Consider the following 22577-nt stretch of genomic DNA (forward strand, 5'->3'; position numbering starts at 1 on the left):
TTTAATTGTGTCAATACTAAAATTTAGGTTAACCCTATAATAGCAATTAGCTGGATATGTATTATATAAGTATATCATACAAAATTATTAATTTAGTCCCTACAATTTTCTACTTCTTCTCAATTCATAAATAACTTTATACATTAGTCTCCATATACTTTCAATTACTTATGAATTTTTTTTATTATTTTTTCCCTTTTTATTTATTTATAGAGTCTTACTTTTATAAATTCAATATAAACATTTTAATTTCTAAAATCTTAGTACTTAATATATAATTTTAACTAAATAATTGATAAATTGTATTCTTATATTTAAACGCTACAAATTTTGTGACAATATTTAATTGATACATACAATTAAACTTTTGCATCGCATGAGATAAAAAAAACTAATATCTATATATAGTTTATAGATTGCATCAATAAAAGTTTAGTATTCTTAGGTATTAAGCAATTTTTTTAATTATTTAAACATTTTCCTCTTCACCTGTGTTCTTGGGAATTCAATATAGCTCGACTTTAATCTTGTTCTAATTTGTTTTGTTAAAGTGGAATTGGTTTTTTATCGTGTTTGTGCTCAGGGGCGAAGCCAAAAGGGGCTGGCATGGGCCTGGCCCCCCTAAAAATATAAAATTACTATTTAAGCTCTTAAAAATTTTAAAAAATTTTAAATTAGTAAAAGTAAAATTATATTTTACCCCCCTAAAATTATAAAAATTTGATTTAATCCTTTACAAATTATAAATATATAAACTATAAAAAATTAAAATTTCATCTAACCCCCTTAAAAAATTATTCTGGCTTCGCCCCTGTTTGTGCTTGTGGTCAAGGTTTTCAGAATTAGAGCAACGATCGAATCAATCAAGTTATTAGTTCACTAATTCAATCAATTTAGCTGATTTGACTAATTTGTTTGTTTCAATTACATAAGCCATTCAATAATGAAAACAAACCCGATTCAACTAATTATTTTCAGATCAACAAATTTAACATTTTTCTCTAAACCCATATTTTAATTACTTCTCAATCCGATTCATCGATAATCTGATTCACCGATCTAATCTTGTTTGAACAATGGAGTGCTTTGGCCCTTCTTCATGTGATCTATTTATAGAATAGAGTACCTCGTTAATATACCAGACTTGTCTTAATGAGGTGTGTCCATATCTGGCTGGACGGCAAAAACAAAAAGATAATAATGTTTTTTAAAATATTCTATTTTATTTTTAGTTAGGATAAATTTCAAAATTTTATATTAATTTTGAATAAATATGTATTTTGGTACATGAATTTTAATTAATTATAATTATACACATAAAATTTTGATTGGAGTTTAAATATATATATGAAACTTTAACTTAATTCAAATCATACATATTTAAAGAAATAAATATATCAATTTATTTTTATATTGGATAAAAATAATTAATATTGTATGCAATATTTAAATATAAAAAGATGTTATATCAATAATTGTGTTAATAATTTGTAATAATTAGATCAATTTAAAATTCCATTTATAAAATTGTACAAAATCAAAATTAACATATAACATTACACACTAAACCCAAATTCAAATATAATTTTAAGATTTATTTCTTTTAATTAAAATCGATAACTTTTTGAATAAAAAATATTACTTAAATAATAAAGGTACTAATTTACGGAAATTCCTATTTTGTACCCTCAAGCCCACAGATTTTCTTTGATGATTGCTGGTTTTAATTTGACTTCATTTTTGGCCATGTTTTGAGATGAGAATTTATTTGTAATAAAAGAAATAAGCAGTGTACCCATATTTTTAGGATAAATGTTAAAATTATACATAAATTTTAATTTAATATACAATTTGATATATCGATTTTGATTTGGTATAATCATATATATGAAATTTTAATTTTAGTTCAAATATATATATGAAGTGTAACGTCCCCCTATCCGAGACCGTCGCCGGAGTCGAGCAAGAGACATTACAAAACTTATCTTAGCACTTAAACAGTTTTTGTAGTAAACTATCCATCTGCGTCACGGTCGCTAAAAAAATCATATCTCGAGTTACGAAACTCGAAATCTAATTCCGTAAATTTTCCCTGAAACTAGACTCATATATCTACTTACTAATTTTTTTCTAGAATTTTTGGTCAGGCCAATTAGTACAGTTTATTAGAAAAAGTCTCCCCTGTTTCAGGGTTCGACTACTCTGACCCTTGTGCACTACGAATCAAATTTCTTTCTGTACAGAAATCCAATGACTATGCCATTTGTTTCAATTAAAAATAGACTCAATAAGGAATCCATACAAATAAAGTTTGAGTCCTAATTCTTAATACACAATTTATGGTGAATTTATAAAGTCAGAACAGGGAATTCAGAAATTATTCTAATCCTGTTTCACCAAAACGTAAATATCTCATAAAATACAACTCTTTTACCTATTTTATTTCTTCCATATAAAAATAGATTCATTAAGCTTCAATTACAAATTTTATTCATTATCTAATTCACTTTATACTATTTTTGGTATATTTTCAAAGTTGAACTACTGCTATAGTCCAAATCTGTTTTAGTATAAAATGTTGATAACTAAGTTTCTAACATCTTCATTTCTTCTCTCTACAATATTTACCAACACTTCCTCTTATTACTCTTCATTAACATATCAAAACATACCATACTTAAGGTTTTGGTAACATTTACAAAACATACCAAAATATCACTTAACAACTTAGATACTTTCAAAATGACCAAATGACATCCTAGGTACAATGCCATTTTCCAAAAAGATAGAAACTTCACCAATTTGAGTTTGGGGATTGGCTTGTATGCTGAGTCCTTATACTTTCGTACCTAGCCTGCGCACTGAAACAAACCGTACACTGAGAATACTCTCAGTGGTATTTCTATAAACAATAGCTTAATCAACTTTAAAACATGATAATTCAAACACATTATTGCTATTATTCAATATCAATCAGTACTTTAATAACATTTACTTTATTTACCCTTATTAACATAACTCGAATACTGACGGATACACGAATCCAACCCACACTCCGGGATAAGCACATAGTGCTTCATCGGAATAAATCCGGAACTTTAACATTATAGTACACAAAGTACTTCATCGGAACAAATCTGAAACTTTAACAGTAGTCGACACATAGTGTCTCATCGACTCAATGTCGGAATATCCCAATGCTTCCAATTCCTATGACATGTCAATTATATCCAACTAGCCCGACACTATTAATAGGGTATTCAAAATCACATTCATTTCAATATGGTAAAAATACTTACCTTATTCACATTTTCATACAATATAAATATCAAATATAGCAATAACGATTAAGCTCGATTTATAGAAATACAAACTACTATTTATCGAATTTAATCGATATCTTCGTTCACTTTCTCTTTTCCCTTCTTTGATGACGTATCCGATGCTACGTTTGCTATTAACAATCATACAATTAAAAATCATCAATATATTAATTTATAAAACACATTTTCACTTTCTACCAAACTTTTACAAAAATTCCAATTTCGTCCTTTTTCCATTACTAATATTTTTTTCTTTAACTTAAGCTTCATATTCTCTTTTAATCAACTCATTAACAATTTCTAACTCATAAAATTCATTATAAAACATAAATTTTGAGCTCTATTCAACTTAGTCCCTATTTAAACCTAACTTAGAAATTCCTTTAACTAATCACTTCTAACTTCAATTTCTATCAATTTAGCCCATAAAACCTCAATTTATTCAACTAAATCAATATCTAAAAATTCTCTATTTTTCTTCATTTTAACCTCATACATGTAGAACTTTGAATTAGGCATCCATAAACATAAAAATCATAAGAAAATGAGCTAAAACAACTTACCAATCAAACTTTAGGGCCTTAATCCTCAAATTTCCCTTTTTTATTTATTTCTTTCTTTCTTCTTTCTTTCACGTTTGCTCTCTGTTAGTCTTTCTATCTTCTTTTTCTATTTTATCAAATTTACTTATTATACTATTATTAACCTATAATAAATATAAAACTAACATGTGTAATAGCTATAACATAAAATATCTTATAGCTATTACACATATATACCAACTATTACACACGGTATTCAATATTAACACACACATGGCACTTAGGGTCTAATTACTAGATTAGTCCCTTTTTCTTCTTTAATCTATAATTAAACTTTTATTCCTTATGCAATTTAGCCCTTTAAACTAAATTCAAGCTACTTCACTTAATTAAACACTAAATAACCATTCAACTATAATTCATAAATATTTCTAATAAATATTCATGAATAAATTTCACGGAAACAGTACTCAAGACTCAATTTCTGATACCGTAACTTTCAGTTCATTACATGAAGCTTTAATTTTGAATCAATTATATACATTTGAATAAATAAATATATCAAAAAAACTTATATTAAATAAATATAATTTTTTGTCTATAAACTTAAAATAATACTATGTCAATAATTATGTTAATTTGTGAGAATTGAATCAAATCAATATTTCATGTATAAAATTACACATTAGGTCAAAGTTCATGCATGATTTTACACATTAGGTCAAAGTTCATGCATGATTTTGAGATTTATATTGCATTCATTATTAACTTTTTTCTTCATTTTTTAATAAAAGACAGAATTTTTAACTTCAATTATTCTATTTCTAAATTTTCCATTATTAAATCTTTTGAAATTTTAAAAATCTTAATAACTGAGGAATGAAGATTTCATATTTATTGTACTCTTATACCATATTAATTTAGAATCCTATATGATATATTTAAGAGATTTAAATTTTTATATTAAATTAGTTAAATATTTTCAAATTTTGATCTCACCTGATTTATAAATATATATAAAAAAGCTAATTTTACACTAACAAATAAATATTTCCTTGATTGAAAAGAAAAAATATTTAGCTCTGAGTCTGATTGTCAATAAGTAGTTAATAATTTTCTTTCGGATCAATGTTTTGTCAATTTAAATCATAGTTTTAACAAATGTCCTTCTATTAGATTCGATGAAATGCTAATAAGGTGGCTCACCAATCGCACGTTTGATATTCTTCATTGTTTATTTTCTTCTTAGTTTACATATCTAGATGTTTCTTCTCTTATTGCCAACGAAGTAGAGTGATTTAAAATCAAATGTATAAGGTTAGTTTATCAGTTTGAGATCAAAGACAACACCGAAGGGGGCTAGCAAATGCCTCGACACTTTAAAAATATAAAGTTTTACTTTCGTTCTTTAACTTTTATAATATTTTAATTTAATAAAAAAATAAAATTATAATTTGATCCTCTAAAAACAATGATATTTTAATTTAATCATTTAAAAATTATATAAAAATATAAACTATTAAAGTTATAAAATTATTGTTAGAAGTTGTGCGATCTGAATTTTTGTTAAAATAAATACAAGTGACAATATAAAGGATCTATGAGGGCGAAGGCTAAGGTGTTTACTTATTCTATTTGACGTTGATTAAAATAAAGTGTTTTAATCTTACTGCATTATTTTTATTTGACTTTAATTAAAATAATATTTTACACATATAAATAGACGTAATTATATTTTTTCTTGTATCATTCAAATTTGACATAATAAATTTTTTTCTCTTTTCCCGTGATTCTTTTCTCGAAAGAATTTTCTAAAAAAAATTTCAGGGTGGCCTCGCTATTTAGAATCGTCCCTTCTGTTTTTATTATTTTGGCATTATCTCTACTCTACGTTTTCAGTGCATTGATATCATTCATGGTAGTGTAATTTGGCAACGATAATATCCATCCAAGTGGATCAAGTTGAACCCATTTACAATCCAACTGCATTTCTTGTATGTATATGTGTGTTTATATATAATACAATAGGAGATGGATTTATTATACTGTTGTAAAATTAAAATTGTTTTATATATTTTTTATTTTTATATAATTAATATTTTAATAATTTAGTCGTCATATTTTATATTTTATTTATATAGATTATATAAGTTAATTTTGACGTAAATTAATTTCTTATTATTTATTTTATGTAAAAAAATTTAACCGTTTAATAAATATTAATATATACATTTTAAGATCGAAATAATAGAGTTATTGAATTAGTTTAAAAATTTACATGCATAACAAGTATAATTATAGCGATAAATATAACACAACAAACATATTATCATGTGTAATGTCATGTTAGCATGTTATTTTTACATATTACTTACTAGCAAATTAGTTAATAAATTAATAATAGACATTTATGTCAAGACTGAAATATATTTATGTCAGGATTGAAATTTTAAAATTCAAAATGTATAAAGACTTAAAATTATTCAATTGAATAATATAGACTAAATTTACAACTGTATGCACAATACAAGACTAGTAATTGAATTTAAGTGAATAAATTTAACTATTAATAAAGACTAAAATTTCAAAAATTAATCAAATTAGAATTTAACCAATATTTTAGTTCAACCAATTTATTTTCCATACATATTAATAACCTGTCATTTTCAATTCCTAAAACATAGAATCATGATAATAAATAATAATAATAATAATAATAACAACGAAACATTACGTAGAAAAAGATTAATAGGCTCATAGAATATAGCCAAATGGGTCCCTGAAATATCAAAGGCACCCACCATGTGATAATAACCCATCACGTTCAATGTATTTCATCTTTTTCCCCAAAATGACTATTCCCTTTTATTTTTCTCTTACATTCTCTCTGGACTCTTTAAATCTTACTTTAATCATTCATTGAATTTGACAGTTCACGTTTTTCCCATTTATAAAAACCTTTGAAACCCCAATTTTTTTCCCTATCATCATAAACTCTCCAAAGCCTCTAAGATGGATGTTTCATCTTGTTTTTACTCACGAGAGATGTTTCTATCACTGGTAATTTCGTTCCTTGTTTTGATCTACATTTTATTGGCTGTTTTGGAGTTTCAGTGGAACAATAATGGAGTTCGTTCTTCGCTGTTTCTTCAAGATTGTTGCTTCCCTATGTCGCATCTCGTTTCGAAAAAGATGGGTAATTTTGTGAGTGATTCTAAGTTTTTGAATGTATTGGAAAATGAAGCGTTTTTCCCTTAGCGATTTGCTTCACCAAAAAAGAAAGAAAAAAGTTTGGATTAATGTTTTTTTTTGGGGTTTAATTTGTAGGGTATTAACCAAAGGTTTAATTTAGGGTTTCAATGTAAAAAGAAATGTTAAAATTCTGATGAAGAAAATTTTGTTAGAATCCGTTGTAAAGTTTCGATGATGTTTAGTTTTGATTATGATTTTTTGTTGATATGAATGATTGATTTGGTGAATTGAGTTTCGTACTTTTCCATTTAGAGTTTGTTGAATCTCTTAATTCAATTCATGAATTTTAGGGTAATAATATTAGTTTTCACCAACCAAGGGAAAAACAAAATAGCATTTTTTAGCATACACAATTAATTTCTCTGAAGATTTAGTTACAAGAGTTAATTTCTCTAAATTCCCTTCAGAGAAAACTTGTTTCAATAATTGAACAAATCACTGTTATATGATCTCTCCAAATTTATATAAATAAAATAGCATTTTTTAGCATACACTCAATTTCCCTCAAAAACAACATAGAATACCCGGAGATCACTTCAAATTAATTTTATAGCTAAAATAACTATACAATATATTAATAAAGGTGTCTAGGGTGCTCGTCATGGCTATGTGAGCTTTAAAAATAAAATAGCAAAATTACGATGGAGTAAGTTCAAATTTTGGTTACGCGAAACTGAACCACTACTATTTTTATTATTATTTAAAATTAATTTTATAATTTATGATATCAAACATATATTTTATATTTAAAATAGTAAAAATACCTTAAAAATTTTATATAAAAATATTTTCAAAAAATACTATACAGCAGTTTTATATTTTATTTCCTTTGAAATTTTATTATTTTCTGAAATATTTATGAAAAAAATTTTAAAATTTTACTAAAAAATATTCAAAAATCAAAAGCCATAAAATAAAAATTGAAAAAGGCTACAAAATCGAATTATGATTGACGGTTTTAAAAATCTAAAAATCCAAGTAAACTGTTATCACCCTGCAAGTAAAAGCGAAACTTCTAACTATATGGCTAAATGTCACGCCACTTCGTTAAACTATTTAACTCTATAATTAGGCTAAACGAATCATATTCTGCATATTTGCATTCAAAACCATTAAACATGTAACAGTTTACCCTCAGTAGCAACAACGGCAACTTGTTAATATATTTAAAGTTATATATATACATGTAGATTATCGTCAGAAGGGTGGGGTACAGGAATAAGGTAGGCTCCACGGAAAAAAATAAAGGTTACTATTTTTTATAATCTCACCAATGATTTATAGAACTCAGAAACTAGAAGGCAAATAAGTTATAACGCCTACTTACTTGTATCATCTACATTTTTGGGAGAAACACCGGCTCTGGGGCTCTCTTTGCCCCTGCTCCCTCTGCCCTTACCATTCCGTCCTGTAGGACTTCTTGGACTGGCCGGGCTTCTCGGGCTCGCGGTCTTGTTGCAAGCTGTGGAGTTCACATCTTCTAGGCCATTCTCTAGTGCTCTAACCAGATTCTCAAAGTACGTTTTCGTGACGCTGTAAATGGAGAAATGCACCGAAAAGAATAAATCAGTAAAGGAAACACCAAGGATTGAAGATTCGGCTCCTAATGCGGAACATTTTCTGCTAAATGTTTGGAAGTATAATAAGTTTGTGCATGTCGAGAATGGCATGAATAAGATAAGTGCGGGGTGGATTTTAAATACAGTAATGTATAACAGACAATATCATTGCAAGTTCCTCATAACGTAAACGTCAAGTCGTTCATTGGAAAGCAGATAAAACAAACCTGGTTAGTCCAGTTAACTTTGTGCGGAAGTCATCGAAGTCGCTTGATGGACCATCGGCGGTAACATATTTATCTAATTCCTTCTCAGCACAGCGATGAAGCCTTTCCAAACCAGCCTCGGCCTCCCCTAAACAAAAGCAAAGTAGGTAGTGTCATTAATCGTCCATTCAGAAGAATAAATTTTGACGCACATGTACTTTCAGAAAGAAAAAAAAGTGTATACCTTGCAAATACTCGAAAAACTGTGTCTTTGTTTTCTCATGTTCGGGAAGATAATACCCATATGCGTAAGTCCATTTGAGAACTCGTCTACATTCAACTATCTTCAATATTTTATGTATCAGACAAGAGAAACCAAATTAATTAACTCATTTCTTTTTCCCGGAAAAGAAAGGATGAATAAATGGCGATTATATGACTATGATTTACCTGAAGCCATGCTTCTGTTATACACTTTAGCTGAGACATTGTCGTGCATTGCACATTGCAAAGCTTTTCCATCTGGAAAAGTTAATAATTTTTCTCAGAAATTTAGAAAAAAAAAGTAAATGAACGAAGAAGAAAACAAAGTATATATCCAGTGGTTCTAATAAAGCAATGAGGTAGTTATTGATTTGAATGAAAACATGTAATATAATAAAGCAACTTTCTGATCAAATCCACTTCAAAAATTCCGAGGTCAATCGACCATGCTGGAACGCCTCTTCAAATATCTCTCAGGTGCACAATCATTGTTAGATAACCCTAGGAGTTCATTATAACACATAATTTAAAAAAAAACACTCTGGAATAATTTTGAAACAAAAACTAAACCAAAGAAGAAGGCAGTAAAGATGCATCATTCTACACTGAAAACTCCATAAGATCATATTTTAGAGAGCTGTTTTTATTGAGAATATATTTTTAATCTTCACTAGAGAAAAAAAAAAAGCATCAATAGCCAATATAAAATGACAAGTTTATCTAAGAAAAAAAAAGGTTAAATTCTGCTATTAGTCCCTGTACTCTAATTTGATCAAATTTAGTCCCTATTCTTTTTGGATTGATCAATTTTAATAGTTGTACTTTTTAGTACTTTTCAAAATTCGAAATTTCAGTCCTGATCTGAATGGTAATAGTTAAATTTGGTTGGTTAAATTCTACTATTAATCTTGTACTATGCACAAAGTTATAGATTTAGTCCATGTTCTTCAATTAGATCATTCTTAGTTCCTATACTTTTTTAATTTCCAAATTTCAGTTTTGATGCAAACAACAACAATTAAATCCATTAACTGGCTTTTTTTTGTGAGTAATATGTGAAAAAGCAAACTGACACGACATTACAAATGTGGTAATATGTTTGCCACATCAAAATTTGAAAATAGCAGAACATAACTTATGAATTTAATAGCTACTATTTGGTAAGGGCTACAATTTTAAAAATCTAAAGTTAAAAGGCCTTAAAATGATCAAATTAAAATGTTATTCAAACTTGGGGGTGAGAGTCGGATACGACCATGTGTCTAACATAGGTGTGCTCAATCCTTTTCTAGTTTTTCCATATATTTGGAGGATAGCATCTCCATACGTCCGATTATGTATAGGTTACGAACACTGAAAATGAATGCTTTAGGTAAAAAAGTCGGAGTAATTTAGAATAATACTACTTATAAAAGGAACAAAAAAAGGAATAAGAAGATCCACCTCTCAAAATTAAAAAGATAGGAGATAGGAACTAACATTTTCACTTTCCATCCGATTTAAATCTTCAAGCGCCTTTTCTCTTGACTGCAAATAAGAACATTCAGATTATGTAAATTTGTTATTGTAAGAAAAAGTAAAAATTTTACCAACACAATCAACAAAAGGAAACAGTGCCAACTTGTTTTTTTACTTTAACTTTCTCCACAGATACATGCTAATAAATTGTAGTTTCCAGTTACTACAATCTGAAACGGATGATAGGATTCTCAAAGGTTAAGCATTTGGTGGTACATCAAAGAGTAAAAGTCTCAAGTTATGGTACTCAAACTTAGGCATGGGAAGGTTCATGTTTGATAAGAAAAGTCAAAATCTTGAGTTGATAGCACTTATCGTGAAGCAGATAAAAACTGGAACATAGAAGTCGATTTAAGAAATTTCTATCAAAGACCCATGCAATGAAAAATCAGAGAAAAACGGCGTACTGATTGATTGCTTGCCCATCGTTCATAATAATGAGTGTATTTCTCAAAGGAGTTCTTTGCCATTTCTCGCCTCATTTCGGCGTCCACATTCTGCCAGCAAGAATATGAATCATGTCACAAGTTCAACCATTATGCTAGCAGATGTTAAAAAAGACAATGACCAAAAAGGACTATTAACTCCATACTCCTTTTTGCATTTCAGCTTCATATACATTACAAGAATAGAAACCACCAGTGGCCAGACCATGACTTGACCATGCACGAAGGCATAACCTACATTTGCATGTAATTGAAATCAAACAAAGGTTAAAATGTTATATAAAGAGAGCTACAGTTTAATCCCAATTTTATGTAATTTGATTTTAGGGATTTCCAATCATCTATCATGAATTTTGAGTGGATAACTTTTCAAGGATAGAATTAATTTCAGCAAATAATGCACCCTACGCATATGATTTTGATTGAATTATGTTACTTGGAGAATTTCAAATTATTCTAGGAGATAAGTCTTATTTGCTCCAAGCCCAAGCTTGTTTAGTCAGTTTCCTATCACAATCTTAGTCCCACTCCTAGTAAATTTAGGCTATGCCACTTGGACTTGGGTGTGAGTGTTGGATGCATATATGTGTCTGAGACTAGTATAGCCTAAAAACTTTCGTATTCTTCTCACTTTCGCTTTCCCACTTCTTACTTTTTCTTTATTGTTATAGTATTCTTGCTTTAACATTCACACCACATTACCTAGAATGTCCAGCAATCTTTCCCCTCAATCTCACTTTTTTCCTAGATTTATAACTAGATCAAAAGCAGATTGGTTCTTTGTCATTATTCTACTATAGCCTTGAGCCTTAAAATCCGTCAACTCTAATCCTATCCTACTATAAACTCAAAGTAGAGAGACTTCATGAATTATGATCCCATATATCAAGCAATGTCTTTTTCTTTCCTGGACAAAGAAAGAATTGAAGCTTACCAGCAGAACTCATAACTACAAGGCGGCGTGCATGTCATGTGCATACACCCTTGGTTCTTTTCAATTGGCCGCTTGCACTTGGGACAAGTCTTGGAATTATGAAGTATCCTGCATGGAGCATACAACAAAAGCGGTGAACATGATAGCAAGATTCTCACCATATTTTATGCGAGCAAACAGACTATTTAAATGAATGAAGCTGATAATATGTGGAATAGAATTTAAAAAAGTAGCAGAGGTTTCGGTTTTCACAATAATAAAAAAAAAAGTTAAAATAAGTTCGCAGTTGGTCATCCAGCGTTTAATAATGTACAAGTAGTCCTTGTTAACAACAAAGTAAAAGTGAACTTAGTTTCACTTTCAAACCATTTCATGCATCATAAGCTAGTTCAAATTTTTCCTCCACTTGCCCTTGCAAACAAGATAGCCATGTTAAATGCTTGGAATATTGCATAGCTATATTACTTGGACTCAAGTCTGAGTGTCAGATATGGGTATTTGGCTGACACGGGCTTGTTCATTTTTTCTAAGTTTCCATGTACTCGAAGGGTTCCTAAAGGATCTATCCACACACCCATGTCCTAAAATGTATCCTACAAAGGCACTTAAGAAAAATGAAGAGTCAAAACGACATAGATACAGAATGCAAAAACTAAAGAGAGGTTTCATATGAAACCTTTTTTCATTTCTCTCAATAACCAATATGTATAGCATATTCTGCACTGGAGGAAAAACAGTTACAGCATTTCTTCATATATTGAGATTACATAATAGAAACACAGCAATCATTATTAGCAGAATGGTTCTTCTAGATGTGCAACAAATCTTTACCAGTTCACGTTTTCCCCATCCACGCTATTCTTCAACATCCATTTTGTTACAGTTTCACAGTCAACAGGACGATGGGCTTCTACAGTACACTGCAACCAAGATTTGCTAGAACTTAGACATCTGGAAGAGAGTAATGACCATGAAATTTAATCTAATAATTAAAAATGAAAAAATAAGAAGAAACTCACATTCCAACAAAATCTATATGAGCACAAACAGGTGACGTCAAAATCCCCACCACCGACAGCAAAATTAACAGCATTTTCACACCCTGGAGCAGGACACCACTTGGCCTAGCAGTGACATGGTCAAAAAAGATAAGAACTTTGAGCAAAAAGAGAGAACCCATTATACTAAGAGAACCAGCAATTCGTGCTCATTTATGCATTGCATGCATAAATGCTACACAAAAGGGGACTCATGCAAGCAAACATACATTTCGAAGAGTCTAACCTGACTTTCAAAAGTCCGGTCATCATCAAACACAGAAGTTCAAATTATTGATGGCTAATCATCCATTATATGCTATTGGTATATCTCAAGGTTCTAATACAAGACATACCTCCCTGTTATCTTCAATATAAGATCTGAGTAAAAACTGAGAATACTTTTCCTTTTCTTCACAAGGTGCCAATTTATCAATCATATCTGGGCCAACAGCAGCTTTACAAGATGGCTCAGGACATCTCAGCAATAAACATCCAGGACCATCATTAATGCTTGTGCAAATGTAGCCTATCATATTAAACAAAATATCGCAATAAAAAGTATAAGCAAAGGTTTTGTGTCAAAAAGCATTAGAAATGACATAGGCAAAGAACTTACAAGTACACTGAATTTAGTATATATTAGCTACCTAATATATGAAAATTGAAACCTTGATAACCAAAACCAGATGGTAGTTCTTTTTAAGGCAATATTCATGGGAGATTTTAATTTTAAAGAAAAGGAAAGCATTTGCATACAACCATCACATAGATTTTATATAAAATTAGCCTATCAAACAAAGAATATGAGAGCTACCTTGCCAGCATTCCCGGCAAAAAGAATGACCACAAGAAGCTGAAGCAAAATTGTCACATGGAAGCAAATCAAAACAAATCCCACAAGTAAACTGGTTGGGAAGCAAAAAGATGTGTCAGAGGAACGTAATTTGCAAGGATGAACAATCAGAAGGAACAAGTTTACAAAAAAACACAAGCAAACTTGTAACCTATAGAACTTACTTCGTTAGCATAGGATACGTCTACAACTGGTCTCTCAAACAATCCAAAAGATTTTCGTACTCTTTCTTCATCGGAAAACCATTCATCATGCACTTCATTAACATTCCTACAAAACCAACCATATTTGGGAAAACACTTTCAAAAACTATACAAACAGCTTAACAAATGAAATTGCAGCTAAGTAAAGCAGCCACATTCACCTTTCCACCAAAGCCAAATAGTTTACTTGCAATGTTATACAAGGGAAAAGATGCCTTAAAATTAAAATGGTCCATGTAAACTAACGCTTAAATAGAAAACATACACAAACTTGATATTAAAACCTCAATATTACCAATTATAGTGACGGAGCAATATGGTTGCCTCAACTTGTGATAATGAAAGAACAGTTGAAACTTTAGAAATATCATCCTCTTGTCGTTGTTTTATATCTGCTTCTTGCAATACAGTATAACCTAGCTGAAATACTAAACAAAACCATATTAATAACGGTAATAATGCCAGAAATAGTTGTATTAAATTCAATGCATAATGTTTTTTATTTTCCAAACAAGGAATATTTGGAGCTCAGCAATTCTACTATTACCAGAAAGAACATGGAGAGCAAGAAAACATGGAGAGCAAGAAACTAGTGCCCCTTTTCCAGTTCTTTTCATCATTAACAACGTAAACCCAAAAGTTCTAGACCTCAAACATATAACATGAAGTAACCAGGTTCACCCAATCGTTTCTATGAACCTATTTCATCGTAATGTCAGAATGAAGATGTAATCAAGAACTAACTTGACAAGGTATTTAAATTCCAAATAAATAAAATTCAAGAGGAACTCTAGCAATGGCAACCCCTTAAGCCAATCACTGCCACTTTAATACCCAAAGCGTTCAAAAATCCCTGAAAATAATCAACGGTCAGCTACATAAAGTCCACTTTAATCATTTCACCACCAATATAACGAGCAAAAGATACAAATTTCCAAACATTTCCTTGCATTATCTTCTATTCTTTCTACTTTCTACTTCTAGCAACTAAATTCATTAAAATTTATGTTTCTTCAAAGCTCCATGAAATTTATCCAGAAGCTTCAAATCCAATAACACACTAAAAGCAATTGAATTTAAAAAAAAAAAACATTTGACAAGATTACCTTGGGGCGCCGAGAAACCATGGCTCCTGGATCATCGAAGTCGTCATCTTCAACCAAACCGTAATCATCATCGTCATCTCCAGCGTCACCGTAATCGTCGTCGTAATAATCGCCGCCGTCGTCGTAATCATAATCATCGCCGTCAAAATCGTCTTCGACGGAGACTGAGTCCTCAATCACGTTATCCTCCGACACCATCCCGAAAACCTAAGATGACAAGGCCTTGTTTAGATGGTGAAAGAGGAAAAAGAAAAGAAACGAACAAACAGAGAAAACAAAAGGAAAAAGAAGAAGAAGAAGATTTTGATGAGAAACGAGATTGACAAACAGTAACCCATGGTCTTTGTGGAGCGAAAATGCGAAGCATGCGGCTCTGGCATTGTTCTCCTGATCATCCGAATTAACGTACCATTCATTTACCTTTGAAGTTTGAATTCAACACTTGGGAGCCAAACACGCGTAACATGGAAATTTGGTGCTGTCAAAAGGCACCCAGATTTGTGACGGACGTAAGGTTTTTATATTTCCCGCCTCTTATAACTATACCCGTATATATGTTAATGGGTCCGCCCGTCCGCTCCAGAAGACCCGGCCCGATTTGGGTCTAACTTGAGCAAGAAATAATTTGGTAAAAAGACCTCTCCAGTCCCTTTTAATTTTGAAATTGATCAAATTAGTCCCTATCAAAAAAATTGGAGCAATTTAATCCTGTCAATTTTGAAAGTGAGCAACTAATGATAATTAATCATTGAATTAATGTCTTCATTCAATTATACATAATTTTGATTGGTAAAATAATAAATTTAGCCCTCAATGTTTACATATTTTTTGTCATTTTGACCTTAATTCTAAAAATTTCAACAAATTCATCCTCAAAATTACATATTTATATAAATGTTGCGAGATAAATTTGTTAAATTAGGACCAATTTGATAGAATATGTAAATTTTGAAGGCTAAATTTACTATTATACTGATAAAAATCATCTACAATTGATGGTAACATTGACGATGTGATTAATTGTCCTTAGTTGCTCACTTTTAAAATTGATAGTGATTAAATTGCTCTGATTCCTTTGAGAGGGACCAATTTACTCAATTTCGAAAATGAAAGAGATTGAGAAGTCATTTTACCAAATAATTTTATATGAATTCAACTTGAATAATAATAATAAATTAGATTTAATTATAAAAAAAATGATAATTTTTTTGAATGGTAAAATGATCAACATGTCAAGTAAGGTCCGCCCAATAATGATCTAGAGCTTGAATTTTGTTTAACCAGGAGGAAGCTCGACCTAATCAACCTATGAACAACTCTTGTCTTAAGTAAGATTCGATTTATTTTATTTAAGGTCAAATTCTGCTATCGGTCTTTTTATTATGAATATATTTCAGATTTAATTTTTGTGCTCTAATTTAATAAATTTTAGTCACTATATTTTATGGAAAATTCAATTTTGACTTGAACAATAGTTAATAAATCCGTTAGGTCAAATTCTGTTATTAATCTTGTATTATATGTATAGTATTGATTTAGTCATTGTTTTTCAATTTGATTACTTTTAGTTTTTTAGCTTTTCAAAATTTAAAACATGAGTCTTGATTTTAACAATAGGTGTTAAATCTATTAATTAAAATGACATGGACGATAATTTAAAAATACATAAATTTTTTAGGGATATTGAGTTTTTTATGAGTCGAATCGGATCATGAATAAATTAGTATGATATATCTAATCTAAATTATCAATAACTTAATAATAATTTGTAATAGTATCATAATCTACCATGACTAATCTGCAATTTTTAGTAGAATAACTAAAATTGTAAAGGATATAAAGACTAGTTTGAGATATATATATATTTCAAACCCTTTTAAATATTAAATAACCTCTGAACCTATTAGTATGACATTTACAAATAAATCTGATGCTTCTATATATATTAAATTAAGAAATCTAGGTTACATGGATGTAAAATCAATTTATTTTTTAACTTTTTGTGAAAGTAAAAATTTAATGTTGGCCTAGGTAAGGATGATAAGCCTGATTTGTCTTACGAAATTTTCCATTATTCTAGGCTAATTTACATTTCGAGTCATAAAAAAGTTATAATTTGATGATTAATATTTTTTAAATTAATTTTAAAGAATTTAAATAAAAAATATTAAATTTGAAGAAGAATTCAAACAAAACAACCCTTAGAATTCAAACAAAACAACCCTTTTTATATAAAGAGTCGAGTCTTTAGTGGCCTAAGCCTAGTTTTATTATTATTATTTTTCATGTTTTCAATTAATTTTCTTATATTTATATCAGAATTATTCATTTTGGATTGAAGTTATCAAATATTGATTTAAACAATCTTATTACTATGAATAATATTAATTAACCTTAAAGAATGGTTGAGCCAAATATATCAGACATGTAATCCAACTCACAAAATCAAACATTTTTACATAAAAGATTTACATATGTATTAACTTAAACATCACAAAAGCACAAAATCCAAGCAAACTATACTCATGTAACATTTATATTCGCCATACAACCCAAATCCCTCATTCAACTCGAAAAACTTCAGCATCAGGGGTCCGGAAACTAGCGACAGTCGAACTCAACCCTACACGTCAATGTCGTATTTGAAAAGTTGGAAAGAAATACGAATAAAATATTTAGTGATCTGATGAAATCCGCAGACCAAGGATACTAAAAACTGTGTATAGGTTACTGGAATTTCGATAAAAGGTGAAGAAACCGGGCTCATCTGAGTTTTAAGACTCGGGTGCTGGTGCTGGTGCTGGAGCAGGAGCCTTCAATAGTGGTTGGAGAGCCTTAACAACAATGCTCATGTTGGGGCGGAACTCAGCTTCGTATTGCACGCATAATGCTGCCACAGCTGCCAACTGCAGCAACAAAATGTAACGTAAACAGTTAACAGCTAGTTCAGTGTGGCTGTTACATGTCTTCCGGTGTTCAAACACCAAAAACCTGGAAACATATTTAAGTTACAAAATTAAACTATTGCAAGTTAAGCAGACACGGGAGGAGAGACGCACCTTGGCAACTCCTTTAGGAGGATACTCTCCCTTCAGTTTTGGATCTACACATTGTTTAACTTTATCTTCACTCAGTCTTGGAGTAGCCTAAATAGAGATAAAGAAATGCTGGTGAATTAGTCAAATTTAAAGCGAATTGGAAAGACCAAGCACTATATAAATGAAACAAAAACGTGCCACTCATTCTAGTCTAGATAAAGAAAAGGAAGATGATTGACAGAAAGAAGAAAGTATCAGCTCACCCAGGTAACGAGACTTTGCTGTCCACGCGGCATTGTGTGGTCGACAGGTTTCCTCCCGGTCAAAAGCTCTAGAAGGACAACCCCAAAACTGTAGACATCACTCTTCTGTGTCAACTGTCCAGTCATTGCATACCTGGAAAAGAATTGGAGCCATAATTCATTAAAATCATACATTATATGTGCAACACATTCAGAAAAAATTACACACTTCTGCGAATTCAAGCCTGTAATTATTTACATACAGCTATCGAACTGTAGATGCCTGCCTATCTATTACAAAAGAGGCAGGAAAGAACATAGAAAGCCTAAATAGTGGGGTACCATTTGGGGAAACTTGTGCATGATTTCCTAGATGTTTTCCGAGAATGGAATCAAACATAATCAGCCACATGCAAGAAGATAATCACTGGTTGGTTCATAGAAAAGGATAACATAAAAAGAGCTTAGAAAGCATACTCTGGAGCATGATAGCCAAAGGTCCCCAAAACTCGAGTAGAATGAAGACGAGCAGCCATGTCAGGAGACTGGTTTGAGAGGTTAAAATCGGCAATTTTCGCTTTGAAATCTTCAAAGAGAAGGACATTGCTAGATCTGATATCTCGGTGTATAATAGAGGATTGAACCTTCTCATGCAAGTATTCCAAGCCCCTTGCTGCATCAACTGCAATTCTTACCCGTTGCATCCAGTCAAGCACGGGACCTGGTTGTGCCCCTTGAACTCCCTTCCTTCCTAGAGTCGCCAAAAAGAAAGAAGTCAACCAAATCGTGTCTATTTTGTATGACAAGATATTGCCTGAAAAATCTCTTTCAGGAACTAATAATGCAAATATGATGACTTCACAAACCATGCAATACGTCATGTAGTGATCCCATTGTAGCAAACTCATATGCAAGCACGCGGAGATTTCCTTCAACACAGTAACCTTGCAACTCGACAAAATTGTCATGCTTTAATCCTGAAACCATTGAAACCTAAACAAAGAAAAATTGTAAAGTTGAAGTGCTATGAAAAAAAGGGGAAGCACATGACACTGTCGCAACATAAATTTGCATTATCAATAAAAATTACAAAAATATAATTGGAAAAGACCGTTCTGTCAAATTGCTCACACACCTGGGTCAAAAACTCGACATTTGATTCAGCATCGGAGGAGTCAAGCTTTTTCACAGCAACAGCTTTTCCATTGTCCAAGTTTGCATAATAAACTCTTCCATATGAACCCTCACCAATCAAAGCCTTTGATCCGAAATTGTCAGTCTTTTCTTTCAATTCTTCCAATGATAATGCAGGCACTTCGATAGGTGGTGCTGATTTTTGCACTTCGGCCTTGGGAGGGGCTGCCGCCTTTGAGTTCTTTTGATTCCCTGAAAGCACATAACATCATCAATGACAAATTATAGAAAGAAAACAAGCATGCAAAAGGGACCAAAAAAGATAATAATTGAATAACTGAGCATTAATAAGAAAATTTTTAGTAAAGAACCTTTGTCAGAGACACTCATATTTTAAATATCAACATTAGAATATCACACAGTATATGCCATACGTCTTAAGTTTTATTCCAACACTAAGATTTAAACTGAAAAAGAAAGACAACCCAAAATAGTCTTCTTATATTAGCAAGTAAAAGCCAAATCCCTCCCTCCCCAACACGCACAAAGGTAATTATTTTCCAAATTCAAATAATAAGAGAAATATTTCAGAAGTTATTTTTCTCTCGTGCCTTTCCCTCCTAAGAGCACAGGCTATGCAAAAAACAAACATAAAGCCTAATACATGCTCAAGAAGGACTAGAATTCAAAAGTTTCCATCATGAAAATTAAATGAACAGAAAATTAGAATTACCAAATCAAGTTAGAATCAAAGCATACCTTCTGTATTATAGTTGGGGCTCCTCAAGTGCTCATTTTCATGTGATTGGTAAGTATCCTCAACCAGACACGAACAGCAAAGCCATCGACGCATTCTTGTTCGTTTCTTCAAATACAAATTGTCGGAATTTTCTAGTCGAACAAAGTAGCCAGGAGGAGGTGCCTGTCCCTGCATAATGTTTTACGAACTCATTCATGGTCCCATTAACAGTGTAGACTTAAATTAAATTATGCTAAATGAAACAAATATATACGAAGAATCCAACATTGTAAGACTAAAGTTCCAATGTCAGTAAACAACATACTTAAATTAAAAACATACAATTAAGAAAAAAACACTAAAAGAGGTTCAACATGAGGTGGATTTTCAATCAAATTTACATCTTTAACATTCAAATTCATATAAACTAAAGAAAAAAAAAACCATTAAGCATTACCATCAGTCCTTGCCTCTGGTACCTATCTTCCATTAGGCAAATAACAGAGAAATTAAATATCAAAACACAAACAAATAAAAAATTAAATGAAAACCCAGAAATATTAAGCCCACAGTCTAAAATGGGTCAATGAGAATTCAAAAAAGAAATCAAAGACTCAAAAGATAAACGAAATTCTTGAACTTTTAGTTGACAAAAACGAGGAATGAAAAGGGTAATAATTATAGTCGAAGAAAACAGCAGAGACAGATAAGCACACGGAAAGAACAGCAGATTCAAAACCGAAAGAAAAGGATTAAAATAGATGAAAATTTGAAAAACAAAAAATGGATTTCTACTATAATAATACCTGGCTTTTCTTCTCTCTAACTTTTTAATTGTTGAAAAATCAGCACTCCTTCTGTTCTAGAATTTGTTGTTAGTTTTTTCTTTTTCTATTTTTTCGATTTTGTGAAGAAGGATTTAGTAAGAAACAGAGACAGAGAGATGTACAGAGTAACAGAAATTGGCAAGAGTCTTGATGATTTTTGAAGGGTTTTTCTTTTTTAGCTCTTGAATTTGAAAGGGAAAATGAAAAAGAAAACATAAAATGTGACAAGAGAGGCAACGTGGGGACAAAGATAAAACTAATATTAAAAAAGGAAAAAAGGAAATATTCCTCTCATTGGGGATGGTTTTTTTCATTAAAATATATTTATAAATTTAAATTAGGATTATTATTTAATGTAAGTAGAGTTTCTTTAATTATATAAAGGAATTAAAAATGTATCTATTATAGCGGATTGAGTTGCATACGCATTCTTGCCGATGCAAGAGAATGATAACAACATTTTTGTTTAGTGAGATTGAAATTAATTTGTAAATTTTTACAGTAATAAAAATATAATTTTATTATTTTAATAATTTATATTTTTGTAAGTTTTAAAAGATAAAATTAATTTTTTATAATTTTTAAGGGTTAAAATGTAATTTTATATTTATTAATTTTAAATTTTAAATATTTTAAATTTTTTTATTTTAAGATGTTGAGACCGTTACTAGCCCTCGTAACTACGCCCTTGAGGACTTGAGTTCTAATAAGAAGATGTAATAAAATTATTAAAAAAAATTATCTACCATAACTAGATTACAGTTTAATTATTAAAATTATTATTTTTATAAAATAATAAATTTCGGGTGTTTTCATGTTTTTATATAAAATTTTCTATAATTATTAAAGCAATAAATAAATATTTTAAAGAATTTTTTAATATTTTAATTATAGATGAGATTTAAATCAGTGTCCATCTTCAGTCATTTTAACTAATAGTAGATTTAGATAGGCGGTGTATTTACTTGCGGTTAGTTCTAAAATAATAATGGCGGTAAAATTAAATACTATAACAATACTATCAAGTGAGACAAAAAAATAAGTTAAACACATCGCTCTGCACCCACTGTCCATCCAAACCCTCCTTAAATAACTAAAATCTCATTTTTTTATATCTTTTATAAATTTATTATATTTTTATCTAAATTATGTCATAGTCTAATATTATTTATTAATGTCATCGACTTGTTTCGGCTAAGGGAATATGAGTTGAAAAAATAATTAAATTTAATATTTATTATTCAGTTAAATAGTATTAAAAATTCTAAAATACACGTATATCTGTCGAAAGTATAAGATGTTATAATAAATAATAAAATTTATTCAAACAAATTAATAATAACACCCGAAA

The 22577-nt window shown here is 30.2% G+C and overlaps 2 protein-coding genes across 6 annotated transcripts; both read right to left on the bottom strand.

Moving 5' to 3' along the window:
• Nucleotides 1-8255: 8255 nt before the first annotated feature.
• On the bottom strand, nucleotides 8256-15747 carry LOC121206293 (probable E3 ubiquitin-protein ligase ARI7). Of its 3 annotated transcripts, none has more exons than XM_041077165.1 (16): nucleotides 15667-15747; nucleotides 15247-15453; nucleotides 14436-14560; nucleotides 14102-14207; nucleotides 13899-13989; nucleotides 13438-13610; nucleotides 13064-13168; nucleotides 12876-12964; nucleotides 12045-12152; nucleotides 11257-11344; nucleotides 11072-11161; nucleotides 10626-10673; nucleotides 9333-9404; nucleotides 9127-9226; nucleotides 8904-9030; nucleotides 8256-8650 (listed from the first exon to the last, which is right to left on the bottom strand). In XM_041077165.1, the coding sequence occupies exons 2-16, from the start codon at nucleotides 15442-15444 to the stop codon at nucleotides 8437-8439; spliced, it is 1734 nt and encodes a 577-aa protein (XP_040933099.1). In that variant the 5' UTR covers nucleotides 15445-15453; nucleotides 15667-15747; the 3' UTR covers nucleotides 8256-8436. The 3 variants fall into 3 exon arrangements, with proteins under 3 accessions (XP_040933099.1, XP_040933098.1, XP_040933097.1); XM_041077164.1 differs by having other exon boundaries at nucleotides 15656-15741; XM_041077163.1 differs by having other exon boundaries at nucleotides 15575-15686.
• A 1916-nt stretch (nucleotides 15748-17663) lies between these two features.
• LOC121206295 (PTI1-like tyrosine-protein kinase 3) lies at nucleotides 17664-21454 on the bottom strand. Of its 3 annotated transcripts, none has more exons than XM_041077167.1 (8): nucleotides 21206-21454; nucleotides 20420-20588; nucleotides 19662-19912; nucleotides 19393-19519; nucleotides 19004-19277; nucleotides 18548-18680; nucleotides 18306-18392; nucleotides 17664-18152 (listed from the first exon to the last, which is right to left on the bottom strand). In XM_041077167.1, the coding sequence occupies exons 2-8, from the start codon at nucleotides 20511-20513 to the stop codon at nucleotides 18021-18023; spliced, it is 1098 nt and encodes a 365-aa protein (XP_040933101.1). In that variant the 5' UTR covers nucleotides 20514-20588; nucleotides 21206-21454; the 3' UTR covers nucleotides 17664-18020. The 3 variants fall into 3 exon arrangements, with proteins under 3 accessions (XP_040933101.1, XP_040933100.1, XP_040933102.1); XM_041077166.1 differs by lacking the exon at nucleotides 21206-21454 and adding an exon at nucleotides 20857-21122; XM_041077168.1 differs by lacking the exon at nucleotides 21206-21454 and adding an exon at nucleotides 20857-21122 and having other exon boundaries at nucleotides 17664-18237.
• Between the last annotated feature and the right edge of the window lie 1123 nt (nucleotides 21455-22577).

The sequence above is a fragment of the Gossypium hirsutum genome, chromosome A09, assembly GCF_007990345.1.
Source record: "Gossypium hirsutum isolate 1008001.06 chromosome A09, Gossypium_hirsutum_v2.1, whole genome shotgun sequence".
Taxonomy (NCBI): Eukaryota; Viridiplantae; Streptophyta; class Magnoliopsida; order Malvales; family Malvaceae; genus Gossypium; species Gossypium hirsutum.

Excerpts from the sequence above, each read along its gene's own strand:
- LOC121206293 (XM_041077163.1), bottom strand. The coding sequence starts at position 15,613 with ATGCTTCGCATTTTCGCTCCACAAAGACCATGGGTTACT. Across the intron at positions 13,169-13,437 it reads ATATTGAAGATAACAGGGAG|GCCAAGTGGTGTCCTGCTCC; the intron begins GTATGTCTTGTA and ends TGTCACTGCTAG. Across the intron at positions 11,162-11,256 it reads AAGCTGAAATGCAAAAAGGA|AATGTGGACGCCGAAATGAG; the intron begins GTATGGAGTTAA and ends TCTTGCTGGCAG.
- LOC121206295 (XM_041077166.1), bottom strand. The coding sequence starts at position 20,889 with ATGGAAGATAGGTACCAGAGGCAAGGACTGATG. Across the intron at positions 20,589-20,856 it reads ACCAGAGGCAAGGACTGATG|GGACAGGCACCTCCTCCTGG; the intron begins GTAATGCTTAAT and ends AACATTATGCAG. Across the intron at positions 19,913-20,419 it reads CCCCAACTATAATACAGAAG|GGAATCAAAAGAACTCAAAG; the intron begins GTATGCTTTGAT and ends ATGTGCTTTCAG.